This window comes from Hypomesus transpacificus, unplaced genomic scaffold, assembly GCF_021917145.1.
Source record: "Hypomesus transpacificus isolate Combined female unplaced genomic scaffold, fHypTra1 scaffold_139, whole genome shotgun sequence".
In the NCBI taxonomy this organism is placed as follows: Eukaryota; Metazoa; Chordata; class Actinopteri; order Osmeriformes; family Osmeridae; genus Hypomesus; species Hypomesus transpacificus.
In genome coordinates, this window is record NW_025813713.1 from 562,206 (window position 1) to 574,967 (window position 12,762).

At 45.8% G+C, this 12,762-nt stretch overlaps 1 protein-coding gene across 1 annotated transcript; it reads right to left on the minus strand.

Annotated features, from left to right (window-relative positions):
* Window positions 1–1,310: 1,310 nt before the first annotated feature.
* On the minus strand, window positions 1,311–4,075 carry dmrt2b (doublesex and mab-3 related transcription factor 2b). The gene is given in 4 exon segments (XM_047051137.1): window positions 1,311–2,113; window positions 2,115–2,326; window positions 2,759–2,855; window positions 3,379–4,075. Coding segments are annotated over 4 exon segments (1,134 nt in total). The 5' UTR covers window positions 3,730–4,075; the 3' UTR covers window positions 1,311–1,639.
* Window positions 4,076–12,762: the final 8,687 nt, after the last annotated feature.

Below are 12,762 nucleotides of genomic sequence, written 5' to 3' on the forward strand. Positions count from 1 at the left end.
CCAGGATGAGAATAGTAATTTCAATCCTTTACAAGGTTTTAATAACGCAAAATCCACGCCGATAGGAAGTACAATAAGGAAGCACGCGCTGCTCCAGGTCTCGGTGCGCGAGCCCGGCCTTTTGTGCTGAGGCAGGAGGAGAGCCTATCTGCATTCCGAGATGCGACGAGATAGCGTCAGACAAAGGCGGGATCTGTGCGCTATCAAACCATGTTGACGCCACGAGGTCCAGAGTTGTCTAAACTATCTGCCGTTCAAATCGGCGAGATAACCGCCGAGAACAGAAGGAGAGAAGGATGGGAAAAAACGAAACGGAGAGGGATACGGATCTGATGCGGGTCCAAACAGACCCGCCGAGCGTCAAGGTTGAAGTACGGTGAAGAACAATGTTGCCTTGGCAACAATGGCCTATCTCCCGGTGCTATATTACCCAGCATGCCTCTGCCTGGCTGGGAGTTGGGTGGATGCAGTAACATACACCGCCTGTGTCTTATCAGACAGGAATAATAACGTTTGATATTCCATTCCATTATAATATATATTTTCCCCCCAGAAATATAGGCCTACGTAATAATTCATTTCTGTACGCTTGAAATATTGCTAGGCATCCCCTATTATATTGCAAATATAAGTAGTAAATACATATTTTAAATGCAGTATGTCTTATTTTGAAGTGGACAGAAAATACGCTGGCAAATGTGTCTTAAAAGATGTGTCAACCTTGAAACATATTTTTATGCTTCAGGAAACAAGCAACCTTTAGTGTGTGAGTGTGTCTGCAGGCCGTCTCTTCTCTGTGCTATCCCCTTGTAGTTAGTTTTATTTTCAAGAAATAAGAAGTAGAAAGAAAAAACATTATTGTGCTATCCCTACGAGAGAGAGACAGAGAGACAGACAGACAGACATAGAGAGAGAAACAGAGAGACAGACAGAGAGACAGAGAGACATGGAGAGACAGAGAGACAGACAGACAGACATACAGACAGAGAGAGATAGACAGAGAGACAGAGAGACAGACAGAGAGAGAGAGACAGACAGAGAGACAGAGAGGGAGCAGTTCAGTCAGACCATAAGTTTTGTCCCTTTGATTTCAAACGTAGAAGAACTGGGCACCAGTTTCAGATCTCAGCTTACACTTTGTCATCAGTACCATGTATGAGAAGAGATCGCTATCTGAAAACTCTGAACCAGGGAACAGTGTGTGACTACATGTCTGTCTTTCTTTGGTATTTAAAGTTGGAATTCTGGTTGGATCCGGGAATTCATAATGTATTTGTAAGTGTGATTTAAGATAAATAAAAAGCATAGTCTGAGGTTAGCAAAAGTATATATTAACAGATGTTCAAAGAATAGCATTGTTAAAGTCACAGAATACAGAAAATAACCAAATGTGTTACTTATGTTCACAAATTGTACAAAAAGGTGAAAGATCGGAAACTAATTCGGAGATTCTTATTCTACAAAACATAATTTTAAAATAATCGGTTTTGTGACAAAAGCTGGCCCAGGATTTCACATGCGAACACAGCAAAGAGTTGAGTTAATGTCTGAGGCTTCGGACTCTAGTCTTTAAGTGTCCAGTGCAGCAGGGGGGGGCTCGCTCCCAAACCAGGCTGCCTGGTTCACGTCCCAGTTAGCCTCAAGCTCTCAACAGGGACTCCACAGAGAAGGGGAAGGGCTTCCCAGCCTGTCTCTTAGTAGAGCCGGGCTGAGCGTGGCTCTGGCTGACCCCTGCTGCCCACCCCCTGGCTGGACCCGGGCCGGGCCAAGCACCTGGGTCTGTCTGGAGCCTCTGTCCCCTGTCTGGGCTCCTGGAGCTGGCTGTGAGGTCCTCCCTCTGCTGGGGCTGTGGTGGAGGCATGCGGGTGGACTCAGAGCTAGGCTCCCTCTCCTCACAGTGGTCCCAGCTCTCCAGTGACCCCTCCCTTGGTCTCTCCCCAGGGCCCCGGGCCCTTGACTGCACCAGGAAGGCCCCATAGCTGTCCTGGGTGGACGTGGTCTTTAGGAGCTCCTCTGGGCAACACTGGAAGTCACACTCGTACAGCACTGGGCCTGGTTTGTATTTGTAGGCGGGCGGGTACGGGGCAGCCCCGGGGGTGTCCTTCGGGGGGGTAGCAGTGAGGGGGGGGCATTCCCACCAGGGAGGGGTGAAGCAGGCGGAGGCCTGACAGGTCGTCCATCTCTCTATGTCTGAACTCTCTCTCCAGCATCACACTCTCCAGCTCCTTGTCTGCAAAGGCTCGTCTCTTCCTCATGCGGGCGCTGATACAGGGGTACTGGGCTCTGCCCGGCCAGCCGGCCTCCTCCGCCACAGGGGGCCCTAACCCTGAGGGGGCGCAATAGGTGGGTCATTTAGGTGGCTTTCAATTTGCCCCCCCAAAAAATTCTCAAAATAATGACATGTTATGAAAGAACATGTGGATTTAGCTAGTTTGTTGTGATACACTAAGTTTAATTTATAAAGTAGGAGTGAGCTGTCATTATGCAGTCTTGATTGTTTTTAAGTAATGGATCTCTTTCTCAGAGGGGAGCTAGACGAGAGATTAAAAGGTTGTATCCTAACCCTAGTAAACATAAATTGTAATTGCATGCATAATTTGCATAATTTTAATTACCAAAAATAAAATACAAACAGTTCTGCTCCCCACTGACGGCGCGTGCAGGCACTCGAGCTGCTGAACCTGTGCTGTTTGGTGTAGCTTAGCGGTCTGGCGGGAGCGCAGATGGGCTAATGAGAACGAAGTTAATGAGCTCTTACCCTCCAGGATTGTCTTCGCTAGAATACTCGGTGTTCTGGCGCTGCGCTGATACGCTGTCCTCCGGAACGGACCTGCGCACCTCAAGCCTTTTTTACCCTGTAGAAATGACCGACCTTTCATCACATTTACATGACAAATATGGCATTTGTCTGTCCAGGGACTGCCCTAATGTTCCAGGTGTGAGGAGACTAATATACGGTGCAGAAACCAACCCTTGGATTGTCAGCCATTTAAGAAAAGGGAGATGATGTGCTCCGGCTGTAGATTAGTTTATTCAACAGATGCTATGTTAATGTTTTAGTTTTAAGATTAAATGGATTAGACAGTAAAAAAACAACACTAGCCAAATTGATCCATACTGTAACACTCTTTGAGAAACGTGACTTAACTTTTAAGTTTATTTCAAGAGTGAATGCTCTATACTTTCACAAACCCTTTGGCGCAGGGTAAAAGGCAAGTGGCAACAATAGGCTACACTTAACTTCACATTAAGATAATCGATTCTATTCATTCCATTCTATTTTGTTCCCTTCTATTCTTTAACATACAAAAAACATTTAACTTTCTGCATTTACAGATGTTTTGGTGAACACAAAACACGGACGGCCCTCGCGCTCACCTCTGAAGCCTGTTGCCTCCGCAGGGCTACTTGTGCAGCCATCACGCGCTGTCTCTCTACCACGAGCAGACAGTTCGCGCACTGACAGTCACGCCAGCGACAGAAGCGCTTGTGGCCTTTGAGACAAGACACGACACCGTGGTTTCTGCAACGGGCACATTTGGGGCTGCGGGTCATCTTCCTCTGCGCCGGTGGTTGCTCCCGCTTGTCTCCACACTCCCCGCTGCCGCGAGACTCCTCGGGCAGGCATCCGTCAAGAGCTTCCACGTCAATTTCCTCATCGAATTCGTGTTTTAGCGCATTTACTTTTTCTTTTTCTACCTGTAGGCCTCTTTCCAGTTGAGCGGACATCTATGAGAAATGCCTTCCACGCTGTTGCGGTGTGGTGTGTTTCACCACTTAAAAGCTAACGGTAACCAACACATCAATGTCAGCCTTGCCTTTATATTCAAACTCTTTCCGTAGAAACTTTTAAACGCCGGTCAGACTTTTGAAACTTTAAGCTCCCAGCTGCTCTTCTGAAGTCTGGTTGAGTTGTGTCCGTGAACGGAGAGGTTGCGCTGCTTTGCGCGCGGGACTGACGGTGTATAGGGAATGTCCCTTCTCAGCTTAGACAGCCTCTACCTGTGGAGTCCACCTTTAAACTTTGCTCTCGTCTTTCAGACCTGGAATTTATTGCACCTCCCATCCTTGCAAATATTCATACACCTTCGACGTCACACATGGACATTTTAAAAACAAACGCGCGGTCACCCACATTATCACCCAATTTAGCTTAAAAAAATTATATATACAGTATATATTATTATTATTATTAAACACCAATGACATATTTGGCTAAACTGAAGTAAATGTGTCTTACACTTAGTGCAGTATTATTAATTACCCATGAAACACGTTTCTGGTTTATTAAACCAAAGTGGGTTTACAATGTTAGAAGCAGCGTGGGTTATACACGCCTGCGCCCTCGGGAGATGAGCTCGAGCTTCAGCTTAGAGAGCATACATCACACGCGAGCCTGGGGGAAACGGAAACCAATTACATTTTCTTATTACCTGGAAGTCATCTCTATCCCCTTATAGCTCTTCAAAAGGCTTCTAAATAATTCAGGCTTTCCTTGAATGGACTTCAGGATGTTTTCCCTCTAATTTCTGTGCGTAAAAATCGTACAAGGCACATTACTGGGAGAAAGGGGGTTAACTATCTTTTGTAACGTCATGACCCATTTTTCCCTTGATGTATTTTGCATTTAACCAATAGCCTATTATAGGATAGTCTAAAGGAGGTTTGCAAGCTGTTGCTGCAAGTTATACACCATTAGACCAAAACAAACATAATCCTTTGATTCATAAAGTTTAACACTGTTGTTGCTAATCTCAAGTGAAATGTGGGTCGCCCACCGAATCAGGGATGACTCATGGACATTCCTCTCATCTCTGTCTCCTCGTGTCTCCTTGCGTTTAGCGAACAGGCTTGGCTGTCAGGAAGGGAGAGAGCAGTAGGCACAGAGCAAAAGTCAGTAATTCACTGACCTTCAAGAAATTGTAGTTTGAAAGGTTCGTCAAGACCGGAAGCTGTTGCAGTTTGTTCTTCAATCATACACGCTATCCTGTGACCTCATAAAACCACTGGAGCATAGGTGGTGGTAGAAAGTGTCTGAGGATTAGTGGCTGTGATTCCTCAAAGATGATATGGGAGGTCTGCCCCCTACTGGCGAGAGCGTGCAAGTACATGCCACCCAGTCATCCTGCAGTGTGGGCCTAAAACTGCTGCACCATTAAACTGAAGAATATGCCTCTCAAAGCACCGACTTTGAACACTCAGTATTGACAGAGCAAGTAGCCTGTAAGCACAAAGTCATTCTTGCCAAAATGCCTGGGCCTAAGAACAGGACTGCATGACTCAGTCGAACATGAGCTCTGATGACTTGCTGTTTGCCAGAGCATCCACTGCCTCCTTTATCTCTGCACAGACTGGAAGTGCTGCTGGTTGCTCTCACAGAAAAGGAAGACTTCATTCGAAAGCGACAGATACTCTCTCCGTTCCGTCAACCAGTCTTTGTAACAAACATCCTCTGAGCGATGGACACAACAGGCCTGTAATGGATGAGGGACAGTCTGGGTTCAGATCGTCGCAGCCTGAGGTTGGAGTTGTTGTCTGTGTCTCCTGAGCTTCCATCTCGCTACCAGGGGGGGGGGGGGGGGGGGGGGGGGGGGTTGAAGATTCAAGTTCAGACTCTATTCATGTCTTCTTATTCATGCTCACATGTTTCTGGGAGATTCTGCTAGTCTTTGTTAGCTCCTTTGTTCCTTTTCACAGGCTCTGTTTTCTGGGGATTTTCTGCCTGTCTATCTGTATGTTTATCTGCCTGTCTGCCTGCCTGCCTGCCTGCCTGCCTGCTTGCCTGTCTGTCTGCATTTCTCTATTGATCCCTGCCTCTTTGCTTCTTTTGACTCTCTCATTCCCTTTCAAGAGGCGTGCCTTCTAGTCCGTCTGATGAGAAGACACAATGAGTGTTCCATGTGTTCATTGCACTCAGACTCAGTTTAACCCTTCTCACCTGGGTACCCAGCCTGAGATGACTGCTCTGTGAGCTCATTACTGATTTCCTGTAATAAGCAGGATCAAATGGAAATGGGGTTATCAGTCTTACAGTAAGATGTGTAAAAAGACCTCAATGCTCTGAGCTTTGAGCAGACTCACACCGTGTTTGGTGTAAAACGAGAGAATCTGGGAAATGTAGTTAGACTTTCTCTACCCCCCCCTTCCTCCCCTCCCCCCTCCTCCACAGAAAACATGTCACCGGTGACCTTCATCAACTGTGACAATCACGCCAGCGTTCTCATCACATGGTCGTCCCCCCCCCCCCCTCCCCCTCCTCCTCCCCCTCCTCCTCATCCTCCCCTTCCTCTCCGTGAGGCGATGAGGTTTGACACGTCTCTCCGTCCGTCCATCCAGCCCTCAGTCAAGCCCAGCACCAAAGCTGGAGTTTCCCCTTCAAGGGCACAAAGAAAGAGAGATTTTCATTTTTTATGCAGCGAAGTTAAGAGGAGACAGAGGGGGTGGTTGGAGGCATGGAATCACAGGGGTTAGGTGTCTGACTTTCAAACTGAATCCTGAGCTGAATGTCAATCCACTCCACACACAGAGAGAGAGAGAGAGAGGGAGGATGATGGAGAGAGGAAGAGAGTGAGAGAGGGGGGAGAGTGAGCAACGGTGCGTTGGAGAAAAGATGGAAAAAGAAAGAGAGGGGGAGAGTGAGAGAGAGAGAGAGAGAGAGAGAGAGAGAGAGAGAGAGGATGATGGAGAGAGAGAGAGAGACCTATGCATGGAGAACCAACCGTCTGGTGTAGACGAGGGAGACAGCCTCCTGGTTTAACCTCCCGTTAACTCCACACCTGCGACGGGGATTCCTCTGCAAAGCACTGTTTCCCCGGGACTGTGGACCAGTGCTGGTCCGTAGAGGAATCCCCTTAGAATCCCTCTGTACAAAAAATGGTGTCTTTACAAAAAATCTTATTTTTACCCCGAGGTTATTTTTTTTACTAGTACTACACTGACCATGGAGTAGAATTTGAGAGTGAGCTCTTGAATATGTAAAGTTCGCGTTTGAACATTTCCACAGAGAAATTTAAGGGAAAACAATTCTTAAGATGGGTATCGATCTGGTCTAAAAACAGGCCCGGGTTAATGACAGCTTTTAAATAATGCAGCCGAAACGATGCCTGCCTTGTACGCTATGCTTCTGCCACAAAAGCATCTCTCACCTGATTGCTTCTGTGATTGCCATGGTATTCTAAGCTCCGCTCTTCTCAGGGATAGTGGCGTTGCGGTGTAGCAGTTAGGCGAACGGCCTATTTCACTCAATTGCCTCTTTATTTCGTTCTTTCTCTTCCTCATGTCAGATGGGAACGCACATATGGCTGGGTTGTTATTCAGATTTCCTGAAATAGTTCAGTTCACTCTGTATTTCAAAGCAATGATGAGGATGTGTTCGGCCATGCACGATGATGCTTTGAACAGATGACATGCTTGTTTCATCTTCTACGAGAAGACACTAGGAAGGATCCAACACACCTTCCTAATTTGAAAGAATTAGCCTACATATCTTGCTGAACCAGTTTGTCAAAAGGAAGCCATAACATTCATTAGCCTGGATCAAGACCAAGTCAGTCAATAAACCAAAATATTTCCTAATAAAAATAAATAGGACATACAGGCTACAGTTTTGGGGGATTAAATCCCCTACTGTATTTGCTTGAATTAATAAAAACTTTATTTTTTTTATTTTTCAATCACTCAACATAGTAATATTTGGACCTGCGCGCCTAAGGAGGTAGAAGAGTTCTCTGGTTGACTGTATGGCGGTGGTAGAGGTGCTTTGCATTGCAAAACACATCATTATGATAGACTGTGATTATCCAGGCCTCACTCCTTTAGGGAACGGCATTAAATGGATTTTAATGTAATTTTATTCAGAGGAGGCGCACAAACATTGAAAAAAAAATAAAATACACACAGTTAATTGCCATTGCGCATGCCGACAGAAAGGAAAACTGTTTTCTGTTAGATGGTTTTGATATTCGTTGATAGCTTTCCAAGAGATTTAGTGTTGTATAGTTAGTGAATGTTTAGCTTTGTTTTTGTTTTGACAAACTCCGAAAAATGGACATTAGTGACGTGCAGCGTTCAGTGATAAACGTTGGCTGAGATTGTGATTTGATTTGCCGTTTTTTTAATCATTACACCCCGAACTTCAGCATGTGTGACCCCGCCTGCCCCCCTCGCGCTCCGCGCTCCGCACACTCTCCTTTCTTGTCCCTCTTCCCGCCTTTCCTTTTTGAACCACGCCGTAGCTCCTCGCGGCTGGCTCGGTGTGACAGATGCGCTCGACGTATGGAGTCGCTGAAGGTGCATTATATCTGCTCTCGTGCTCCACTGGTTCTCCCATTAAATCTACTCATGAATCAAATTAGCTTTTTTCTCTTTCTCTCATTGGCTCACCCTGATTTCCCCCTTCCCGTGGACACGAAGAAGGTATAATGGAAAGAATAAAACGAGCTTTTACACAAAGAAGAATTACAGTTCGCACCCCAATCAGCGTTTTTGGGTGCTGAGAATCTCATTAAAACACCGCGATGTGCTTTTTCCACTTTATTGGGCTCTAATTGTTGATGTCTGTGATTGCATGACTGCCTCCTTGCAGCTAATGATGCCATATTTCCATATGGGTTGTGAGGATATGTGTGTGTGAGAGAGAGAGAGAGAGACCCATGGAGACTGGGAGAGAGAAAGAGAACCAGAGAGAGAGGAAGAGAGAGAATGCATGATAAAGAGAGGACTCTCTCAGGGAAAGTTCTCCCTTCATCCTCAATCAACCGAAGCCCCCTACGATGTCTTCTGACAGCTGAAAAACAAAATAAGTACGACTTTGCGGGCTGCCGTGGGTGGAGGAGACTGAGATTGAGCTCTGAAACATAAAGAATCGGGCAACTTTGCCCCTTTACGCTTTGAAATTCGGCAAGGAAGATTTATATACTTAAAAAAAGGATTTGAATTTACAAAGAAGAAAAAAAAAAGATAACCAGGGTGTACAAAATAAATTGATGAACAACTCAGTCCAGTACACTATGGAAAAATCAATACACCCTAAGATCCTCCAAATCATTGATGTCATTCTCCTCCCCTCAGTCATTCAAAGCATTGTCCCCAGGCTCAGTCATCCTCACGTCTTCACAGCCACTCATCCTCTCCTCGCCAACCACAGGGTTTCTACATCTCCAAAATAAGTGACATCTGAACTCTCTTTTCATCTGCCTCTTTTCCCACATGCTGGGGTGGGGGGGCGGGAGGGGGGGGCAGCTCTGGCCCCCATGCCGCTCTCTCTGAGGCACGCCCCTGTTTGATCTCTCTGTCCCCCCCCTCTCCTGTCCCCCCCCTCCTGTCCCCCCCTCTCCTGTCCCCCCCCCCCCCACTCCTGTCCTCCGCCTCCTCCCCATCTCCTCTCCAGGCCGCAGGGCAGAGAGGCATGGCCCCGGGGCTACCTTAGCCTGTCTGAGGTGTCCTAATCTGGGGGACTTCACTGGGATACATGTGAGCAGCCACGGGTCCTTTGATGGCTCCTGGCTCTTAAGACACTCTGCTCCCCTGTGTCCAGTGTGGTTTAGCGGGAGATTAGGGCGGAGGGTCATCAGAGCAACTGTCTGGCTCACCTGTTTCTGTGATCTCGTTATCAGAGGAACGGGGAGAGCGTGAGACAGAGAGAGAGAAGCTTGACAGTTTGAAAGAGAGGAGGAGACAAAGAAAGAAAGAGAAAGAAAAAAAAATGTGAACAAAAAAGATCAATGAAAAGAGAGTTGAAGATTGAAGGTTGAATAAATAGGATTATGATTTGGGCCAGTCTATCTCTTGGCAGGTAATCCGACCTGGCTCTAGATCCAGCTACCAGGCCTTTCTTTCCAGGGGTGGGGCCACCAGACTCATATTTGAGTGAAGAAATGGCAGCAGCTTTCACTTTTGAGGTAGCGTGACTGTGAAATGATACAGCAGGCATGGGCTTAGGCACGGACAGTACCCTGACAGCATAGCTAACACAGGGACAGTACCCTGACAGCATAGCTAACACAGGGACAGTACCCTGACAGCATAGCTAACATATGGAGTTAGATTAGTTTCATAATTCAAACAAACAAACGCAACACGATTCAAACAAATTTAACACGATCCAAACAAACGTAACACGATTCATACAAACATAACACGATTCAAACAAACAAACGTAACACGATTCAAACAAACGTAACACGATTCACAAATGTATTTCGTGATTCACAATTGTAACGCGATTCACAAATAAATGACCCTATTACATTCGTTTGCAACCTGACAAACACAAGTTACAAATCCCTGCATTCGTTGGTGTGAATCCTTGCATTCGTTCGTGTGGATTTTTGGAACTTTCCTGACGCGCTTTGAGCCACAAATGCATTTTTTCTAAAAGATATCCTCAGCAGCCTATCAGATCGTCTCTTCCAATTTTAGCCAATCACCGGAGAATGTCTAATATGGGTAGACGGGCTCTGCGTTAGCCTAGGAAACACGGAAAATGACTAAACATGAATCCTGCCATTCTCAACAATATTTAATCAGGTATGATCATCGGTTTAATAAGATTAACAAGCAATATTTCACCTACATGCTACCAGACGACATTGCTCATTATCTGAAGGAGACGATGTCCGTCATTATGGCAGGTTGTTGAAGTCCACATAGACACGTTAATATGATTGGCTAAAATTGGAAGAGACGATCTGATAGGCTGCTGAGGATATCTTTTAGAAAAAATGCATTTGTGGATCAAAGCGCGTCAGGAAAGTTCCAAAAATCCACACGAACGAATGCAAGGATTCACACCAACGAATGCAGGGATTTGTAACTTGTGTTTGTCAGGTTGCAAACGAATGTAATAGGGTCATTTATTTGTGAATCGCGTTACAATTGTGAATCACGAAATACATTTGTGAATCGTGTTACGTTTGTTTGAATCGTGTTACGTTTGTTTGTTTGAATCGTGTTATGTTTGTATGAATCGTGTTACGTTTGTTTGGATCGTGTTAAATTTGTTTGAATCGTGTTGCGTTTGTTTGTTTGAATTATGAAACTAATCTAACTCCATACTAACACAGGGACAGTACCCACACAGCATAGCTAACACAGGGACAGTACCCTGACAGCATAGCTAACACAGGGACAGTACCCTGACAGCATAGCTAACACAGGGACAGTACCCACACAGCATAGCTAACACAGGGACAGTACCCTGACAGCATAGCTAACACAGGGACAGTACCCTGACAGCATAGCTAACACAGGGACAGTACCCTGACTGCATAGCTAACACAGGGACAGTACCCACACAGCATAGCTAACACAGGACAAATGTTTGCAATCTTAGAGGATTTGCTCTAAATGCCAGGGGTAGAAGCTGATAAGGGGATCAGACGGCTGAGCAGTTGGGGAGTCGGACTTTAATCAGAAGGTTGTTGGTTCGATTCCCGGTCGTGCCAAATGATGTTGTGTCCTTGGGCAAGGCACTTCACCCTACTTGCCACGGGGGAATGTCCCTGAACTTACTGTAAGTCGCTCTGGAGAAGAACGTCTGCTAAATGACTAAATGTAAATGTGATAAGCGATGTGGAAACTTGGAACACACACGGACGACTGAGGTCGGTCTGACTCTCGGTCTGACTCCCGGTCTGACTCCCACGAAGGCAAAGGAACCAACAGTAATTTTCTGTTGCATAATGAAAGCAGCAAGTTGGTTTTTAAAACTTATTTGGGGATGGAGGATACGTGCAATCGCTTTACGTAATTAATTCATACGCTGCGTGTTTTGTTTGGAATTGAAAGTGTGTGTGGGTGTGTTTGTGTGTGTGTGTGTGTGTGTGTTTATGCATGCTCTCAATCTGTGGCTCAACACAGATTAATAATCTCCTCCTCTCAGAAACTTTCTCTTGCCTCCAATCTCCTGGAGGGTTCACTGTCATTGACTCCCAACAAACACATTGACATCCACGACATTCAGAATCTTTTTTAATAAGAACTTTAATTACAAGTGGTCTAAAATGAATTGGCCAGACCACAAATCCAATAATGGCATTCTAAATCTATGTCCATTGTTCTAATTTCAAGCCTTTCAAAAAGGCCATTAGCCCGAAATATCAAAATGTGAACCAAGTAGTGTTTGACTCGACCTCCAAAGCTTTCTCCACAGTCCTAATAGGTCACAGTGATTATGCAAATGTCATCAAGAAAGACTTTTCACACTGTATCTAATTAGTTACGTAAAGCCAAATCTATTGAGGAGAGTCAGAAATTATCCTCATGTAGACTAGAAAAATCTGCTGCATTGTGGCTGAGAGATAGAATGCTGTTACCGGCAAGGCAAGGGTGCTGTTCCGTTGTTTGGATGATAAAGATGTTTGTTTGCGCCCTGTTCCTGACATGATAAATGCATCAAACAATCAGTGATTACTCACTCTAAGTAAATTAATAGCTCGGTTGCCGAAAACGGATTTGCCTCTTAAGATTATCTTGATAAAAAACAATTCTTCATCGTAGCAGCTAATCCCTGTTAATGTCTTCACTGCTGAGGAGGCAGAGCCTGAACGAGTGGGTCTGGTCCCTGCGTGTGCGTGTGTGTGCGGTGTGTGTCATCCACCACTCTGATGTTGTTGATATTCAGTCTGTAATGGGCTGTTTGCTAGAGTCTCTGTGGTTGGTCGGTGCCTGGCTCCGTACAGCTGTGAAGCGTGGTGATTAAACAGCCCATCACACAGGCTGCAGAGGAGCAGTCTCAGACAGAGAGGCCTGCAGGACAGATGT